At 41.9% G+C, this 21464-nt stretch overlaps 1 protein-coding gene across 1 annotated transcript in view; it reads left to right on the plus strand.

Annotated features, from left to right (window-relative positions):
• TMEM72 (transmembrane protein 72) overlaps positions 1-21464 on the plus strand; it is a 139243-nt gene that overhangs the window by 102629 nt on the left and 15150 nt on the right. Inside the window, exon 2 of the mRNA XM_089680015.1 lies at positions 14835-14901. Within this exon, the coding sequence (XP_089536141.1) occupies positions 14835-14901 (67 nt within the window). The remainder of the gene's footprint in view (positions 1-14834; positions 14902-21464) is intronic.

Consider the following 21464-nt stretch of genomic DNA (forward strand, 5'->3'; position numbering starts at 1 on the left):
GTTTTGGGGTTGTTTTGCTGCCTCTGGCACTGGGTGCCTTGACTGTGTGCAAGGCATCATGAAATCTGAGGATTACCAAAGGATTTTGGGTCGCACTGTAGGGCCCAGTGTCAGAAAGCTGGGTTTGCGTCCAAGATCCTGGGTCTTCCAGCAGGACAATGACCCCAAACATACGTCAAAAAGCACTCAGAAATGGATGGCAAAGAAGCGCTGGAGAGTTCTGAAGTGGCCAGCAATGAGCCCAGATCTAAATCCCATTGAACACCTGTGGAGAGATCTTAAAATTGCTGTTGGGAAAAGGTGTCCTTCCAATAAGAGAGACCTGGAGCTGTTTGCAAAGGAAGAGTGGTCCAAAATTCCGGGTGAGAGGTGTCAGAAGCTTATTGATGGTTATAGGAAGCGACTGATTTCAGTTATGTTTTCCAAAGGGTGTGCAACCAAATATTAAGTTAAGGGTGCCAATACTTTTGTCCAGCCCATTTTTGGGGTTTTGTGTGACATTATGTCATATTTGCTTTTCTGCCTCTGTTTTATATTTGTTCCAATACATACAAAGGGAATAAACATGTGTATAGCAAAACATGTGTTAATGCAATACCTTTTTTGTGTGAAATACTTGATTTTCAGGAAAAATATCAAGGGTGCCAACAATTTCGGCCATGACTGTATATATATATACACATACACACACACACACATATATATTATATATATATATATATATATATATATATATATATATATATATATATATATATTTTGTTACAATACAGGATTTATATAGCGCCAACAATTAGCTCAGCGCTTTAAAATATAAAGGGAGACAACACAGCAACGATGCTGTTCAATAACTCAAGAGGGTTAGGAGGCCCTGCTCCTTGGAGCTTACAATCTTATAGATATATCCAGTTAAACTTTTGATAAAGCAGCATGCCATTAACAGACACCTGAGAAAAATGTATCTTTGTCAGCATGTGAAACAAATAGTATATTGCTTTAAAGCAGTGATTGTCAATTTAAAGCAAAGCTCCACCCAAAAGGGGAAGTTCTGCTTTTAGGCATCATTCCCTGTTAAGGATTGGCACCTTTTGGGGGGAGGGGGTACCCGAATTTGACAGGTACTTGCTTCCACTTCTCCCATGAATGCCTGGGCAATTGGAAGCAGAAGTTGTATCCCCCCCCCCCCCTTCCTCCCCGTAGTCTTCTGGGACATGTGACAGGTTTTTTTCTAAATGTACACAGATCCACACATGCAGCTCATTGTACATTATAAAGCATGAAAGTGCAGCGCTAACTCAAATAATGATTAAACATACAATAGACCACATATGAATGTGGATCAGTAAAATGTCGGCATAAGTTCATCAGATGTGCTAAATACGCATACAGTCTCCAATGTGTGAGGAGCCAGAAGTAGTGAATTTCCGAAATGATAAAAGATAGCCAAGTAATGTACTAACCAGATAGCGCATGTTAAAGCGCATGGGACATTTAAGACCTGCCCCTGGTACTCAGCCACTGAGTCACTGGAACAAGGAGGTGTCATCTATAGGGTGACCACTAGATGTCATCTATCCGGATGGAAGCTGAGTCCAGCCACTGTATTAATGGATCAGGCAGGTGTCATCTATAGGGCGACCACTAGATGTCATCCGTTCCAGGAGAAGCTGCATCACGGATCCAGGGATGTCACTTGCAGATGTGTTCTTGCTAGGCACAGCCCCAGGACCTTCAGGATTACAGGCTCCCCAGAAATAAAGAGCCCGTGGAAAAAGGCCTCAAATAGTGTGATAACGTTTATTAAAGTCAATAGGCAATCAAAAAAGAACTTACTAACAAAGGTTCAGCTGCTCATAAACGGCCAGACCGCAGACCGGAGGTACGTGTACAAAGGATCAACATAACTTGGCACTTCCCTAATGCGTATCGTGTAAATACGCATCTTCAGAGGGACTGTGCCAGTGGTAAGTGTGGTGTTTTAAACCTAAAAAAGCACCAAAAAACACTGCAATGCGGTGGCACTGTTATTGCCGGTTCGCACATGCGCAGTAGCGATCGGCCGTTCACGCATGCGCAGTAGTGTCCGGCGGCCATTTTAAAGAAGCCCAACACACATTATTCCATGCAGAATGAATACATGGACATACAAGTGTTGGATCTGCAGCAATCTTAGTGGGAATAAGATACTGCAATCCTAAAAACTACACGGGGCAAGTAAATTAGCTGCAATAACACATGGACCATACTGCATGCCCCATTGCAGCAAAAACAGCCTGGTAAAAAACAGAAATGAGTGGGATCTCATCTATAAAACGATTCCAGCACTCAATTAGGATGCAGATAAAAGCCAAACACATCAAATACGACAAACGTATAGATAAAAACAATCTGGTTAAAAAAGTAATACCCTTAAAATATTAAATTTTAAAACCAATGTACTGAGATTAAAGTGCATCGACTTATTAAAGTGATCAAGAGATTAAGGTCCATAGACTTATTAAAGCGATCTAAACACTCAAATAGGAATACAGATAAAGGCAAAATAACAAATACGTCAAACATATGGGTTAGAAACAATCTGGTTAAGAAGTAAGATCATTGAAAATACTACATACTAAAACCAATGTACTTCAAATCATAAAAGATCGATCAGCTGGTATCAATAAAACAATTAATATCTAATTCTACGTTTAGTCCCTGTGGAGCTTGGGACTGTAGAAGATATATCCATTTGGTCTCGAGCATAGAGACCGCTCGTTTTTTGTGGGTACCTCTCCAGTTACTTTTGATGATATCGATACCCACAAATCGCAGGGAGTGTGGATTCTTATTGTGTCGCTGGCGGTAATGCATAGACAAGGAGTGCTCCTTGTAACCTTTCTTAATATTGACCAGGTGTTCCCTCAGTCTGTCTCGCAGTCTCCTTGTCGTTCTACCGACATATTGCTTCCCGCAACTATATTCCAAAAGGTAGACAACATAGGAGCTGTAGCACCTGATAGTAGACTGAATGTCATATGATCTACCGGTTGAATTTGAACGAAAACTTTATCGGGTTCTTGTGAATGCCATTACAAGTGCATATCATACATCTGTTACAAGGAAAAAACCCTTTTCTATTTAGAAAGTCAAACGTAAGTTGCTTAGGAGGATTGACAATGTTGGGGGCTAGTCTATTTCTTAATGCAGGTGCTTTTCTATAGATGATTTCTGGGTATTCCGGTAAGGCTTTACACATCACCGGGTCACTCTTTAGAATGTTCCAGTTCTTCCTAATAATTTTGGCAACTTTTGTATTGCATCGAAAAGGCAGTTGTAAAAGGACAGAAAATCTCTTTATTGGTCTTATGTTGTGTAGTTAGCAGATTGGTCCTGTCCAAACTAGCCACTCGGTCAATCTCCATATCCAGTAGTTGGCTGTCATAGCCCTTTTCTATGAATCTAGTTCTAAGAATGTTGGATTGTGCAATGTAGTCTTGCATATTACCACAGTTCCGCCTTATCCGAAGGAATTGTCCCCTGGGGATGTTATCCAGCCACCTAGGCAGGTGGCAACTGTCTTTTGGGATGTACCCATTTCTGTCTGTGCTTTTAAAAAAGGTTTTGGTGGTAATTTTAGTACCATCATTAATGAGGGTGAGATCCAGAAAATCAATACTACTGTAACTAAAATTAAAAGTGAGCTTAATATTTAAATTGTTATAGTTTAGAGTAGTGAGGAATCATCACCATCCCATAGCAACACTATATCGTCTATGTAGCGTCGATAAAAACGCAAATGTGGCCAGTCCATGGAATATATCACCTCCTCCTCCCATCTTGCCATAAAGATGTTAGCCAGGCTTGGTGCGAATTTAGCGCCCATTGCGACGCCTGTGATCTGCAGGTAATATTTATTGTCGAACCAAAAATAATTGTGCTTCATTGCGAAGCTTAATAGTTCCAATAAATATTGCTTCTGAATACGTGGTATGTCTATGGCCTCATTCAGATAATACTCTGCCGCCTCTAAGCCATCTGCATGCTTAATATTACTGTAGAGCGAAGCAACGTTACAAAAAAAGTGGGTTTCTCTATTTTTATGTCCATGATCTCAACCAGGATTTGTTTTGAATCCCTCAGGAAAGATGGCGTGTTGCGGACTATTGGCTGTAGGAAAAAAAAAAATCGATATATTCACCTACCCGGGAGCACAAGGACCCTATGCCACTCACAATGGGGCGACCTGGAGGGTTGATCGGGTCCTTGTGGATCTTGGGCATTGTACATTCTCAGCATATCTTGGTGTAAGGATGTATTAATTCTGGTGCACATTTGTGGAATTTTCATCATCCTGGGCCATCCAATCAAGATAGCTGAAGACACTGAACCTGAAAGCAGACCAGGATAGGATGGAAGGGGCTGAGGAGGAAGCTTGCATCACTGGAGGGGAAGAAAGAAAGGAGAGTTTAGTTCTGCTTTAAGCATACACTTCACCTTGCATCTGCTTATATACTTTTTATAGTGCCACTGGATCAACAACACACATGCACATATCTAATTGCTTACATTTTACTGAATTTTAAATGTTGCTTCACAAACAGCTCTTGCTGGAACAATAAGAATATAGCCATAGTTGGGGTGGTGCCATCTTTGTTTTCTAGACATTGGTCTCAAAAAAGTTCCTCTGCACAAAGAAGAACTCCACTCGTTGCCTACATGGCAGGTCTAGTTCTGGTTCTCACCCACAGAAAAGGTCTTCATGTCACAATTCTATTCCGAATTTTCCTCTGCCATTTCTTTAAATAGAAAATATGTTTCTAATAACCATAGAAGAAGACCCCAGGTACACACTGGTGGGAGGAAAAGGGCCAGAAACTTCTATGCATACCTCACAACTTTTGAACTTGACAAAAAGGGACAATATTTTACCACTTGCCACCCAACCACAGCACATTTGCTGTGAGCTAACGACAGCCTCGGGCTAAGCGATGTACTGTTACATTGATCAGCACATGTGCACTAGCGCATCCCCTGGGGCACGCAGTAGCTCAATCCTATGACCACTGTATCGTGATGACCAATCAGAGATCACATGATTACATATAAGCCAAGCTGTCATGAATGACTTCCATTCATGACAGCTTGCTTACTATTGTGATGCTGTCAATGTCCCATAGCGATCACATGGTACCTGACATTGTGTACTGTGTGTTTAGCTGTAACCACAGCACCACAATAGTAAGTAACCTGTCATGAATGAATCCCATTCATGACAGTTAAAACTATTGCTTATAACAGTGATAATCACTGTTTTAAGCAATAACAGTGTGTTAAAAAAAAATCCCTGATCACCCTCCACAGTATTTATTTATTTCAAGTACTTATATAGCGCCGTCAATTTATGCAGCGCTTTACATACTGTATATATTGTACATTCACATCAGTCCCTAACCCTCAAGGGGTGTACAATCTAAGGTCCCTAACTCACATTCATATACAAGGGCCAATTTAGACAGGATCCAATTAACCTACCAGCATGTCTTTGGAGTGTCGGAGGAAACCGGAGTACCCGGAGGAAACCTACGCAGGCACAGGGAGAACATGCAAACTCCAGGCAGGAGGTGCCATGGCTGGGATTCAAACCAACAACCCTAGTACTGCCAGGTGGAAGTGCCAACCATTTAGCCACTGTGCTGCCCAGTAGTACAATGTCGCTACGGTGACACTGAACTACTCTGATGACAGTATGTAAAAAAAAAAAATGTTAAAGAAGCTAAAGAATTGAATGAAAAATTATTTATTTCGTTATTTTTACAAATTGTCACTAGTCAGTATCCCTGATCACCACTACCCCAGACATACAATGAGGCTGTACTGCACTGAGAAATGGTTTACTTTTAATAAGAATCCCACCTGACACTTGAATATTTATCATATTAGTTATAAACATGCAAAATATTGTTCATTAATAAAAGTTTTTATGTATTTCTTTAGCTAGCTACAACTTTTAGTACAGTCTATTTGTAGTGCAATAACTCAACCGCTCTTGCAGAGAATACAGTTATAAACACCAAATTACAATGCAAATACATTTGACATAAAATAATTTAGAAAATGACACACCTTTCTGCTGAGTACTGTACCACCTGATAAACCTACTCATTGTATACACAGTCCCTTTACCCACAAAATATGCTATACACAGCACACATATGCCACAGTCCTGTTACCCACAATATCAGCTTTAATGACTGTGACATGTACAAACCTCAGCACACTCATTTATTTAAAAAGAAGCATATAATATACTATAGGGTTAGTTTACTAAAGGCAAAGGGACTGTGCACTTTGCAAAGTGCAGATACTCCAGAGTTTAGTAAATGAGGTAAAGGCTCACTTTGCAAAGAATACCCAACCATGGTCGAGGAAAATAAAAGAAAACCGCACTTTTGCTTGCACATGATTCGATGATGGAAGTCAGCAGAGCTTCTGCTCGTGTACTAAGCTCTAGAGCAACTATTTTCCTTTAGTAAATTGACCCCTAATAGTGCAGTGGTTAGGAGTATGTCATATAAAACCCAGTGTACAGAGTGCAATGGTCAGCAGTATATAATGGTACAATGCAGTGTTTATCTTGCAGGGGTCAGGAGTGTGTATCACATGTGGTTCAGGAGTTCATAACACTGAGTGAAGGGTTCAGGAGTGCATATCATACAGAGTGCAGGATCAAGAGTGTGTTATACACAGATTAGAGGGGTCGAGAGTGTGTAATTCAGAGAGTGTAGGGGTGCCAAAAGTATGTTTAACTCTTAATCCCCCTGTATACACTATATTGTCGTTGGGACACCCCTTTTTTCAGGTGTTTCAATCACCTCCATGGCCACATGTATAAAATCAAGCACCTAGGCATGCAGACTGCTTCTACAAACATTTGTGAAAGAATGGGTTGCTCTCAAGAGCTCAGTGAATTCAAGCGTGCTACCGTGATTGCCACCTGTGCAATAAGTCCATCTGTGAAATTTCCTTGCTTCTAAATATTCCACAGTCAACGGTTAGTGGTATTATGTCAAAGTGTAAGCAGTAACTCAGCCACGAAGTAGTAGGCCATGTAAAATGACAGAGCGCAGTCAGCACAAGCTCAAGCACACAGTGTGCAGAAGTTGTCAACTGTCTGCAGAGTCAAAGCTAAAGACCTCCAAACTTCATGTGGCCTTCAGATTAGCCCAACAGAAGTGTGTAGAGAGCTTCATGGAATGGGTTTCTATCGCCGAGCAGCTCCATCCAAGTCTTACATCACAAAGTGCAATGCAAAGCGTTGGATGCAGTGGTGTAAAGCATGCCGCCACTAGACTTTAGAGCAGTGGAAACGTGTTCTGTGGAGTGACAAATCATGCTTCTCGGTCTTGCAATCCGATGGACGTGTCTGGGTTAGGCAGTTGCCAGGAGAACGGCACTTGCCTGACTGTACTGTGCCAAGTGTAAAGTTTGGTAGAGGAGGGATTATGGTGTGGGGTTGTTTATCAGGGGTTGGGCTTGGCCCCTTAGTTCCAGTGAAGGGAATTCTTAAGGGGTCAGCATACCAACACATTTTGGACAATTTCATGCTCCCAATTTGTGGGAACAGTTTGGGGATGGCCCCTTCCTGTTCCAACATGACTGCGCACCAGTGCACAAAGCAAGGTCCATAAAGACATGGATGAGTGAGTTTGGGGTGGAGAAACTTGACTGGCATGCAAAGAGAGCTAACCTCAACCCAACAGAACACCTTTGGGATGATTTGGAGCGGAGACTGTGAGCCAGGCCTTCTCATCTGACATCATTGCCTGACCTCACAAATGCACTTATGGAAGAATGGTCAAACATTCCCATAGACACACTCCTAAACATTGTGGACTGCCTTCCCAAAAAAGATGAAGCTGTTATAGCTGCAAAGGGTGGACCAATCCAATATCGAACCCTAGGGACTAAGACTGAGATGCCATTAAAGTTCATGTACGTGTAAAAGCAGGCGTCCCAATACTTTTGGCAATATGGTGTACAGTTGCAAGAAAAAGTATGTGAACCCCTTGGGATTACGTGGAGTTTTGCATGAATTGGGCATAAAATGTGCTCTGAACGTCATCTAAGTCACAGCAATAGAAGAACACAGTCTGCTGAACATAATTCTACACAAACATTAGATGTTGCCATGGTTTAATTGCACATAACATGTAAACATTCACAGTGCAGGGAGGAAAAAGTATGTGAGGCCCTAGCTTAATGACTTCTCCCAGAGCTAACTGGAGCCAGGAGTGAGCCAACCTTGACTCCAATCAGTGTGATGATATTGGATGTGTTGCTGACAGCTGTCCTGCCCTTAAAAAACACACACCTGTTTTGGGTTTACTGGTTTCAAGAAGCACTGTCTGATGTGAACCATGCCTCGCAGAAAAGAGCTCTCAGAAGACCTACGATCAAGAATTGTTGACTTGCATGAAGCTGGAAAGGGTTACAAAAGTATCTCCATAGCCTTGATGTTCATGTGTCCACGGTAAGACAGACTGTCTACAAATGGAGAAAGTTTAGGACTGTTGCTACTCTCCCTAGGTGCGGTCATCCTGTAAAAATGACTGCAAGAGCACAGCGCAAAATGCTGCATGAGGTAAAGAAGAATCCCAGAGTGTCAGCTAAAGACCTACAGAAATCTCTGGCACATGCTAACATTTTTGTTGACACATCTACAATAAGGAAAACATTAAACAAGAATGGAGTACATGGGAGGACACCACGGAGGAAGCCATTGCTGGCCAAAAAAAATATTACAGCACGTTTGAAGTTTGCAAAAGAGCACCTGGATGTTCCACAGCACTACTGGCAAAATATACTGTGGACAGATGAAACCAAGATTGAGTTGTTTGGGAAGAACACACAACACTATGTGTGGAGAAAAAAAGGCACAGCACACCAACATCAAAACCTCATCCCCACTGTAAAACATGGCGGAGGGAGCATCATGGTTTGGGGCTGCTTTGCTGCCTCAGGGCCTGGACGGATTGTTGTCATTGATGGGAAAATGAATTCCAGAGTTTATCAAGACATTTTGCAGGAAAACGTATGACCATCTGTCCGCCAACTGAAGCTCCGCAGAGGATGGGTGATGCAACAGCACAATGACCCAAAGCATACAAGTAATTCAACAAAACAATGGCTGCAACAGCACAGAATACGCCTTCTGGAGTGGCCCAGTCAGAGTCCTGACCTCAACTTGATTGAAATGCTGTGGCATGACCTTAAGAGAACGATTCACATCAGATATCCCAAGAATATTGCTACACTAAAACAGTTTTGTGAAGAGGAGTGGTCCAAAATTACTCCAGATCGTTGTGCAGGTCTGATCTGCAACTACAGGAAATGTTTGGTTGAGGTTATTGCTGCCAAAGGAGGGTCAACCAGTTATTAAGTCCAAAGGTTCACATACTTTTTCCTCCCTGCACTGTGAATGTTTACATGTTATGTGCAATTAAACTATGGCAACATCTAATGTTTGTGTAGTATTATGTTCAGCTGACTGTGTTCTTCTATTGTTGTGACTTAGATGACGTTCAGAGCACATTTTATGCCCAATTCATGCAAAACTTCACATAATCCCAGGGGGTTCACATACTTTTTCTTGCAACTGTATATTTCCATTCTGCCCCAATGCTATACATTTGCCTGTAGTGATGGTAATGTCACGGCAAATAAAGTAATTCCTTAACCAAATCCCAAAAAGGCATAGATGCTTGTTTTGTGCAGTCTGAATTCAGGTCTGTGTGAATGTGAACACATACTGCAGTTTTGATAAAAATGCAATAGCATACAATCGTGACATGAACACATCGTACAGTGACTTTATAGAATGTGTAAGTACTTGTTTACACTAATCAACTATCTAAAGGGTATTTATAGTACCCTGTATTTATATACAATGTAACAGTGCATTACAGATTATATTTCATTAACATTCTTAAGGCAGTCATACAGTAAAGGTACTCAGTATATTACCTAAATATCCAGCCAGCTAGGGGAAGAAATCTGTAATTTAAATTGTACATAAAAAAATATCATGAACATATGGTATCACTGTAAGGACAAATATGAACTTCAGATTGATTCTATGAGATGTAGGAATACAAATATTCAGGTAGGCTTTTCAGCAGTATGTGAAAATGTCTATTAATATTTGATGGATTCCTTTTAAAATCTGAGAAAATGATAAGAAGTCCATGCATATTGCCAGTTTCTCTTCAGGCACTATTGAGGTGCAGTTTTACTAGTATACATCCTATTGGTAGATATGTACAGTAAGTAGAGGAGGTAAGTGTCCATAAACAAAGAAAACACGATACGATGAAAAAAAAATAGTTGTGGGATAAGATTCATCTGCTTCCCTGTAGATTATTTTTCGTTGTTATTTTGGACAGAGCAAGAAAGAGTTAGAGCCTCTCAGAGGATTCTGTTGCTGTCTTTGTCCCAGCTGGATAGAATTCCTTTCAGTTCCGGCTCCTCTGCCCCTGGGAAAAGAACTGATGGGAAAACTCCAAATGGGACAAAACTCCCAATGTCCTAAATAAAGATGTTATTCTTCAGATCCCATTTCAGTGACACCCTGTGTGTTAGGGGTCGGGACAGTGTCACTGAGGCTGAAGATGAGGGAAAGCTGGATGTTGGAGGTTATACTTATCTGTCAGTTGTAGCATTTTCAAACCTTTGTAGGACCATGGATTACCTTCTCCTTTCTTCCTCTTTTTCTCTTTCTGCTACTTTCCCTCCTATAGCAAATAGCCCATGAAGGACATTAATTAAATTTTCCTGTTCTTGTATTCATTGGTATTTAACCACTTGCAGATCGCCCACCCGCAAGTTACTGCAGCTGGGCGGCCCACACAGGCAAAGCGATGTACCCATATGCCATTATCTGTTTCTGGGTTTTGGGTGCACGCCCCTGCTGCCTACTTTCAGCAAGTCCAGGCCAATGATTCATGGTTGGGACCTGCTGCACAATCACAGCTCAGAGCTCTGTGTTGACAATCTCTGTACAGAGAGAACAATTTCTCAACCTTTGTCAGTGTGTACAGCTGTCTCTATGACAGAAGTTGGTCCAGCAACCAGCTTTTGTTGAAGGGATGTGCTGGAAAACCATCAATCTGACACAGAACTTACCTTAGCAACCTAGAGAATGATTAGGGAAGGCCAGGAAAGTGAGTATAAATGGGTCAGGGATGAGCTTTAACAAGACTGAGGTAATTCAGTAAAGCTGCGGTGCCACTTTCCTGGCATTAATTTCTCTTGTTAATGTGCTGAACAATGTGCTAGTTCAAGAAAAATCTTTGACAGCTTCAGTGCTGACAGCTACTTGGGCGCCAAATTCAGATATTTTTAATTTGCACCACTTTTACATTGTGGCAAAATTCCTGCGCCAAATGCAACATAAAATACTGAAAGTTCATATCTTATGAAAGCAAAGCAAAGAAAGACCAACTCTTTAGGCATACAGAGAGATATGCCAGAATGGATTCACAAAGATACAGCATGTAAACCCAACTCTCTAGCCTGGACCGTCATATCAACTGTCATAAATTGAAATGTGTATGCCTGTAAAATAAAAAAAATAACAAAAATCGTATTTGTCACTGTCATAGATTTATATTTTTTTTAATGTTAATCGAACAAAACAAATGGTAATATTATTAGGTATAGTTTAGGTTTATGCTCACTTGGTTCTTGAATATGCAAGGGACTGGATTCTTCTTCATGTCAGTAAGGGCTCATTCACACTAGCTTTGGTCTCTAGAGAGTGATCCACATTTTCAGAGAGCATTTGGCAGGCAGTGAGGAGGTTTTGTATCATCTTCTCACCACCTGCTTTAGCTTGCACTTGCAGAGCAGCCCCATTTACAGGAGTGGGCCTTGTTTGGCAGACACTATGCCCTATGACGGTGACCAGGGGTATAATTCCTGATGTGGCCATGAAGCAAAGCATTGCAGCCACAGCTGCTGCCTCTGCAGCTAAAGGGGGTAACAGCTAGGGGTGGTAAAAGCTCAACCAAGGCGTTTTACTGTATCCCAACCACTCTATGACACCACAGTGTTTTTTTTATCACTTGAAGACCAGGCCTTTTTTTCTGTCACTTTTTGTTTACATGTAAAAATCTGTATTTTTTGCTAGAAAACCCCCAAGGAAAATTTATATTTCTTAAAAAGCAGAGGCTTTAGAGAATAAAATGGTAGGTGTTGCAATTTTTTTATTTCCCACGGTATTTGGGCAGCGGTTTTTCAAATACTTTTTTGAAAAGAATACATTTTAATGATTTTGAATGCACAAAAACACAATATAATACCCAATTGTTTGGTAACAGTATAAAAGATAGTGTTACACTGAGTAAGTAGATAACAAACTTGTCACACTTTAACATAGCACATACTCATGGAACGGCGACAAACTACATAAAGCATATTATCCATAGGCAATGCTTTAAAAACCTTTACAGGTTACCAATTTGAATTTATGCAGGAGGTCTGGTGCTAGAGTTATTGCTCTAGATCTGATGTTCACTATGATACCTATACCTTTTAATAACGTTTAATTTTTACACTGTACTTTTTTAAAAAAACATTTTCCGCATTTTTACTGTTATCACAAGGAATGTAATCATCCCTTGTGATAGCAATATGCAATGACAGGTCCTCTTTACTAAAACATCTGGAATCTAATCTCCTCTGCCCTTAAAATCTTTGGATCAAACCAAAATTGGTATAATCTGATGCTTTTTTAAAGCCAGTAATGGTTTGTTTACAACCAGCAAAACTGGAAGTGACAAACTACTTGTCATTTCCCATTTCCTAGATGGCAGAGATGATTGGGGCCGTTCCAGTCTTTGATCAGCTCTATGGTCAACTGGCAGAACCACCGGATGCAATCCCGAGTTCCTTGTGAGACGGGAGAGCATGGGAAGGCAGAGGGAGGGGGGACCCCCTCCCACTGCTTGTAAAAGCAATTTATTAGCTATTTAGCCTCTAGGATTGCTTTTACGAGAAAATGCTTCACTGGCTGTAAAAAATGATACCAGGCATCATCCTGGTATAACCACTCAGTGTTAAGTGGTTAAACTGCAAACTCTACATATTTTACATCCACTTCGCCTGCATTGCAATAATAGAAAAACATGGAAATCTTAGGAAATTCTTCACATGGGGATTTTAATGATTCAAGTACTCTAATTTGATTACATTGAAGATATTACCTTGAGAAATTTTCTCTAATCGTACGTTTAGACCACCAGTTCTCCTCAGAGATGCTTGCGATGGTGTAAAAGCCTTGCACTAAATTCAGGTACAAGTCCTAGACAGATACATTAGACTCTTTAAGTCTAAATATGAATATGCCCAATCAATACACAGGCTGAATAGATACGAGGGGAAGCTTGATACAATTAGTCTCCCTGGATGCATCTAGATGACATTAGCAACATTGTAGCTAATAAGTGCTGGGTCTCCACATATTCATATTTACACTATATTGCCCAAAGTATTGTGATGCCTGGCTTTTCAAGCACATGAACTTTAATGGCATCCCAGTCTTAGCCCATAGGGCTCAATATTGAGTTTATATCAGAGGGTTGAGGTGCAGACCAGTCAAGTTCCTCCACCCCAAACTCTCTCATTCATATCTTTATAGACCTTGCTTTGTGCACTGGTGCACAGTCATGTTGGAACAGGAAGGGGCCATCCCCAAACTGTTCCCACAAAGTTAGGAGCATGAATTGTCCAAAATGTCTTGATATGCTGACACCTTAAGAGTTCCCAATGGAACTAAGGGGCCAAGCCCAACCCCTGAAAAATAACCCCACACCGTAATCCCCCCCCCCCCGCCACCAAAGTTTACACTTGGCACAATGCAGTTGGGTAAGTACCATTCTCCTGGAAACCACAATACCCAGACACGTCCTTCAGATTGCCAGACAGAGAAGCTTGATTCACATATCCACTGCTCTAGAGTCAAGTAATGACTCTTTACACCACTGCATCCGACGCTTTGCATTGCACTTGGCGATGTAAGGCTGGATGCAGCTGCTCGGCTATGAAAACCCATTCGATGAAACTCTATGCACTGTTGTTGTGATAATCTGAAGGCCTCACAAAGTTTGGAGGTCTTTAGCTATTGACTCTGCAGCTCTGCAGGTAGTTGGCGACTTCTGCGCACTGTGCACTTCAGAATGCGCCGACCCCACTCTGTCATTTTAAGTGGCCTACCACTTTGTGGCTGAGTTGCTGTTATTCCCTGTTGCTTCAACTTTGTTATAATACCACTAACAGCTGACTGTGGACTATTTAGTAGCAAGGAAATATCACGTATGGACTTATTGAACAGGTGGCAACCTATCACAGTACCATGCTTGAATTCACTGAGCTCCTGAGAGTGACCCATTCTTTCACAAATGTTTGTAGAAGCAGTCTGCATGCCTAGGTGCTTGATTTTATACACCTGTGACCATGGACGTGATTGGAACACCTGAATCCAATGATTTGGAGGGGTGTCCCAATACTTTTGGCAATATAGTGTATCTTCACAGGATAGAATATTTTTTTGCTCAGTCTGCTACTGGCTTTGCTAGGTTGTACAGCCACCTATAACACTGAGTATTTTTATAGTTAAACTTCAAGTCCTCTTTATAATTATATTCTATGCCCATAAACTGTTTTGTCTTGGTGATACAATATTTAAAAAGGATATAGTAATTTGAAAATTTAGTCACGAGTTGTCAAGATTATAACGGCTTTGTTGCAAAGTTTTATTAGGTCCTGTTAAATGTGCCTCTCTGTTCATTCTACAGTGCTTATCGGTGTCGGTATTGAAACTCTGCAAAAGGGACAGTTTCCAAGCCTGGCTTATTATTTGTTGTGAGTATTTTATGATGTGTACAGTAAAATGCATTACATCTAAACTTTGCAATATTTTTGGATATTATATACAGTACATCTAAGCTAAATCTAACATATATACATATGAAAAAATTAACTATGTTGATTCCCCTGGAGAGGTTAAGGCCCTATTCACAAGGGGCAGACTTCATCTGCGATCTGTTTACTCAGTAATGGATCTGTCTGCTGGTCCCCACTGAGCAGGTGGATGACAGGTCCGTGTCCACTTCACTTATGCGGAGCAGATACAGCCCGCACTTGTCAATGGGTGGTTGGATGTAAATGGACTGCCTGCAGATCTGCTACACGGAGGGGGAACAGATCCCCATCGGTTTGTTGCTAGCAGATCCAAACAGATTCGATTGGATGTAGCCACTCCATAGAGGCGAATGGAAGTTCCGATCAGGGCTGCCTGAAAAAATGGACAGGCAGACCCGATCGGAACATTTGTGTGAAGGGGGCCTCAAAGGTCAAAATGTAAATGATACACGTACTTCATTACCCCATTTACACAATTTTTATGATAAAAGGACATTCATTTGAATCATAATCTCTACTTTTTTTCCAAACACCTATAGAAGAACAACAGAGAGCAAAATGAAAACTTTGGTGTTGTTAAAGTATATACTTAAAGCCATTTTTTTCCTTTTAGATAAAGTAGGAAAGGGTTAAAACCTCTGTATCCCATTAGAGAGAGTTCCCTGCACTTCCTCTCCTGTAGACCCAATAAGAAATGAGAAGATATCTTTCCATTGTGGGAAGTCCTCTGTTAGACAATTGCCATGGAACAAGCGACCATATTGTATGATTTCCATTCCTACTATTCTTATTCTGGTGGCAACTCAAAATTTTGAATTTACCCTCACTTTTATTCCCGGTGACATTGACAATCAGGATAATTAGAGAATTTGTATCTCCTTACAGGGAACGCAGACAGTGATAAAAACCTGGCAGTTGTTCTAAATACCCACTACGCTATCCAAATTAAAAAAATGAATACCTATAGTTACACTTTAACCCCTTGGCGCCGGCGCCTCCCGGTCCTTTTAAGGGTTTCAGAAGCCGGGAGGTGGGACTTAGGGTCATGTGACCGCCGTGACACGCCGTCACAGTGGTCACATGATCGGGAAAGGTCCCTATCGAAAGAGGAGATTGGGACCTTTCCGTGAGTACCGGACATGTGTGCTGGGAGCGCGCAGGGCGCGCACTCTCAGCCCATGTTTTTTTTATTAGAACGCAAATGTGCGGCCGCTCGGCGTCTAGGCCCAGATGCTGGGAGGCCGCAGATTTGCATTCGGTCGGCGTCAAGTGGTTAATGGATAAGAGCAGACATCAGAGATTTTAACAATCCATCTGTATGTATCATACAAGTAGCATTAAGTTTATCTCAAGCCAAAACTGGATATGGTTTGCAAATAAAGAGATCTCCAGTGTAGACAGGGAAAGAAATACAGTTCTAGCCTTCCCACATAAAAAGTCCTTTTTATGTCCCTGATATTGGGATTGCTACTTATTTTATGTCCCAGTGTTCAAAATAGAAAGAAACTTGCCAGCAGGACACCTATGAGGCTCATTTCACAAAGTTTTAACACAAGGCTAAGGTTCTCTCATTTATCCATAATTTTCAAATATCATTGGAGCCGTAAAAAACTGGTAATTTTTTTAAAATAAGCATACTTATCCTTGTGTGTGGGTTACTTTACACCTTGCAATCTGACCATACAATCTTTTTTTTAATTATTTTCAAATAATTTGTTTTATTATTTTGATACTAGATATGTAATGCAAGGACCCACCTAACCTCTCCAATCAATTTGTAAAAGAAAAGAGATTCTCCATAGTGCAAAACCGCTTTTTAATTGCATAAAAGTAGCCAAAATGCCAAAGAAACACTCACATTTTAGTTGTACATTACAAGCCTTCACACCACATGTAATGGGTGTATCTGCATGAAAAAAGGTGTACCAAGATGGTGTTCCGCCGAATGTACGTCACCACGTTGTCGACGTGTTGCGTCACATATACACGTGACTTCCTCAGGACAAGTGGTGTGAAGGCTTGTAATGTTCAACTAAAATGTGAGTGTTTCTTTGGCATTTTGGCTACTTTTATGCAAGTAAAAAGCGGTTTTGCACTATGGAGAATCTCTTTTCTGTTTGCATGAGCTACATGTAAGTTGGCATTTGAGAGGGAATATACCTACCTATCCAGAGGAAGGGAGACCTGTGTTGCTGTATGGGGCCAGTGTGGCTAAAGACCCAGGAGATCGGGCAATAAAGAGTTACACTCAGGAAGGATCCAGGGGGATCCATAAAGCGCATTGGTCCTTTGGGGCTGCCAGTTTGAGATGAGAGGCCATTGCAGCCAGTGAAGGATACCATATCAGAATAGTGTATACACACACTGCACTAAGTTGCATGCTCTGGAGCAGTGAAGCACCTTGATTGCTTTTTTTGCACATTTTTTTGGACTTTAATATTGAATATTTTACACATATTGATTTGTGTTTTATTCCTGTGTTTTACATTGTTTGAGCACTAGGTCACTTAATTGTTTATATCCTCATTTGGGATACACTTATCAGCACTTTATAAAATATTTTTATATTGCACTCATATCCCGCATTTTGGATTCACTGAAGATACTATTGGTGCATGATTTCAATCCCGCAGTAGGGATTGGGGTTTTTATGTGGTTATTTACAAAGGTAATTTTCAGCTCACTTATTGGGTCCAAGATATAGGACCTAGTGTGTGGATTCACATATGTTAACTCTTTTATATGTTTTGTATATATCACATCATTTATTATAATTAGTTTATATTGTTTTATGCAGCGCTACACCATTATATTGTTTTATTTTGCATATTTCACCTATAGGCATAGGATTGAGGTGTTAGCTGCTTAGTGGCTTTTAGATGCATATTTAGTGCAGGAGGAACTTTATTTATACCCTTACATTATATTGTTATTGGTAGGCCTAAAAGAGATTGTACCATCAGATGGGAGTGTGTGGTGAGCTTTAGCTTTGTGAAATAAACCTATAGTATAGTAAAAACCTGACAAAAGTTCTAACTCTTAATAGCCCCCTTTAAAAACTAGATAAAATCATGTTGGATGAATCTTTTAAAACTAGAGCCAACAATAAAGCCAGCCATAGATGGATCGAATCTTGACTGGTTCAGCAGGGGCTAGCTGAAATTTGATCCATCTATGGGCAGGCTGGCTGTACTGAAGGAAGTCCATCGATTGATCCGCCTGTCATCTTATTTTTTTTTTGCGCAGTTAGTGGGAAGGCCTACCACTGGCAGAACACAATAGTCACGCCATGCTATGTTGATTACATCTCAAGGGGCGGGGTCACCAGGTGATGTTATAAGATGGCCCCACCCCTTAACCCCATGCCGATAAACAGCCGGAAGAGAGTGCTGCCAATGCTGGGGGACGTTTCTAAACCTCCTGCCGCATCCATTGCCTTTTCCTCACTCCTTGGGAACACAGATTGCTGTACGGGACCTCTGTGTGAGGTCCCAATTCCCCAATTCATGTGATCACTGATTGCCCAATCAGTGATCCCATGAATAGTAGTGTCACTTCCCAACATCATTGTTTACTACTTGTGAAATCTGTGAATGATCAGAGGTCACGTGGTACAAGGCTATTCACAACAGCCTTGTACCATGTGACAAGCTGTGAGCAATCACAGTATTTCTCAATGGCTGCAGGAATGCAGCCAGAGGGAAAGAGAAATTATTGCTTTTACAGCCTTTATGGGTATAAAAGCAATCAGTGTAAAAAAAGAAAAAAAATCTTCATCACCCCCCACAAGTAGTACATTGGCACTATGGTGACACTGTACTGCCAGGGTGACAGTATGTTAAAAATAAAACAAATAATATTAAAAAAATAAAAATGTAAAAATTTAGCAAAATTATAATTTTTGGTTATAAACTAATTTATTTTTGTACTAAAAAGATAGATGAATACATTTTGGCAAAGATTTGTGAAGAAAGATTTATTTGCAAACGTTTATAATAAAAAATACTTTTTTTTTCCACATTTTTGGACTTTTTTTTTTATATCAAAAAAATAAAAATCCCAGTGGTGAATAAATACCACCAAAATAAAATTGTATCTGTCTCAAAAAATTGCTATAAAATTCATATGGGTACATTGTTGCATGACCGCGTAATTGTTTTTCCAAGTGTGATAGCACTGAAAGCTGAAAAGTGGCATGGACTGGAAGGGGGTGAAAGTGTCCAGACTTGAAGTGGTTAATAAAGAACTGTCAGTTGGCGGGAATGTTTTGTCAGGTGCAGAGCTCCTTTTTTTTTTCCAGGTTGGCAGTCGACGTTTATCGTAATTGACGCTGAATCTACATGGGAATAAGCTACTTTGGGGGGATCCCCCCTACCCCAAAACATCTCCCCATGTTGAGGGCATGCGGCCTGGTATGGTTCAGGAGGCAGGGGTGGGATAAGCAAGCTTTCCTGGTCTGCTGGGTTTCATGCACGGATAAGGGTCTGGTATGGACTTTGGGGGAAACCCAAAGTGAAGGGCCTGGTATGGTATGAGGAAAAAATGAGGAAGAAACCTGCGTGAGCACCCTTCGGTAATTTTTTTTGTTAATTACCGGCAATTGTTTTGTTACATAGTTAGTCTGGCTGAAAAAAGACAAAAGTACATCCAGTTCAACCATTACATTAAAAAAAAAAAAGCTGTAATCCTATACCCACAGTTGATCCAGAGGAAGGCAAAAAAAGCCCAGAGGCAATCGGATATTCCCTGGATCAACTTTACCTATAAATGTTAGTATCCAGTTATATTCTATGTATCTAGGAAAGAATCCAGGCCTTTTTTAAAGCAATCTACTGAGCTGGCCAGAACAAACTCTTGAGGTAGTCTATTCCACATTTTCACAGCTCCCGCTGTGAAGAAACCTTTCCATGTTTGGAGATTAAATTTCTTTTCCTCCAGACAAAGAATGCCCCCTTGTCCTCTGATGACCGCAGGGTGAATAGCTCTACACCGAGTTCACTATATGAACCACTGATGTATTTATACATGGAGAGCATATCCCCCCTTAATCTCCTCTTCTCAAGAGAGAATAAATTCAGCTGTCAGCACGGAACCCTACATGGGAACCCAGCTGACAACTGATGAGTCATCGGTTGTTAAGGACACAGCACCCAGCTTGCCAGCCCTCTGCTTAGCAACCAGCTATTCTTCAAATAGAATTCGACTTCAGTATAACCAGCTTGCCAATAGATGGATCGAAATTTGGCCAGTACCAGCTGAACTGGCCGAATTTCGATCTGTCTATGGCTTGCTTTACAAACCTTTGACTATGCATTTAGTCAGATAGGAACCCTTAGTTAATCCGCATACTGCTTTCTTTATAGCCATAAATCCAGGGGCGTAGATAAGGGGGGAGTCAGGGGGGGTCTGAACCCCCCCAGAGGACAGTTGCCAGCCATCCCTGCAGCCCTCAATCTACTCGCCCGTGAGTGGAAAAGAGGTGGGGTCGGCGAGCAGTGCCAGGACTAGGGGTGTGTGTGGTTACAAGCAGCGATCTCCTGTATGGCTTTCAATAAAGCAGCAGGAAGCTGCTGGAGGGAGAGGAGGAGAAGTGGTTTCCAGCTGAAAGCCAAATAGGAGATCGCCGCTTGTCACTGCCCCCACTGCTGCACTAAACATACCTGACGATTCGCCTGCTGCCCTGTTCTTCTCACAGCCCAGCCCCTCCCACCATCTTCCGCACCAATAGGAGAGAGGCTGGATCTGCTCTGCCTCCCCCTGTGCCCGCCCACACTCCAGTCAGTGCAGCTTCAGAGGAGGTGTGGGCGGGAAACTAAACACAGCAGCCGACAGCTCTGATGCTTATGATTGAGTCATGGTGAGTCTGACCTGTCCCCCCCCCCCCCCCGCCTTCCACCCAACCCTCCCTTATCTACACCAAACCGTCCCTTCCTTTCAGCCACCCCTCTTCCTTCCTTCTACCCACCCCTCCTTTCACCCTCCCACTCCTTCCTTCCACCCACCCCTTCCTCCCTCCCTTCCTTACTTCCTTCCACCCACCCCTCCCTTCCTTCCACTCACTCACCCACCCCTCCCTTCCCCCCTTCCTTCCACCCCTCCCTCCCCCCCTTCCTTCCACCCCTCCCTCCCTCCCTTTTTTCCCACCCGCCCCTCCCTCCCTTTTTTCCACCCGCCCCTTCCTTCCTTCTTTCCACCCACACCTTCGTCCCTTCTTTCCAGCCACCCCTCCCTTCCTTCCTTCCTTCCACTTACCCCTTCCTTCCACCCACCCCTCCCTTTCTTCTTTCCACCCCTCCCTCCCTTTCTTCCACCCCTCCCTCCCTTCCACCTCTTCCTTCCACCCACTCCACCCTCCCTTACACCCACTCACCCCTGCCTTCCTTCCTTCCACCCCTCCCTTCCTCACACCCCCTCCCTTCCTTCCTTCCTTCCACCCCTCCCTTCCTTCCTTCCTTCAAGGGGGAGAAGTTGGTGGTGTTGGCGGAGGGAGTGGTAAAAATGCA

This window comes from Staurois parvus, unplaced genomic scaffold (genome assembly GCF_062004578.1).
Source record: "Staurois parvus isolate SC_StPar_1 unplaced genomic scaffold, SC_StPar_1.0 ptg000234l, whole genome shotgun sequence".
In the NCBI taxonomy this organism is placed as follows: domain Eukaryota; kingdom Metazoa; phylum Chordata; class Amphibia; order Anura; family Ranidae; genus Staurois; species Staurois parvus.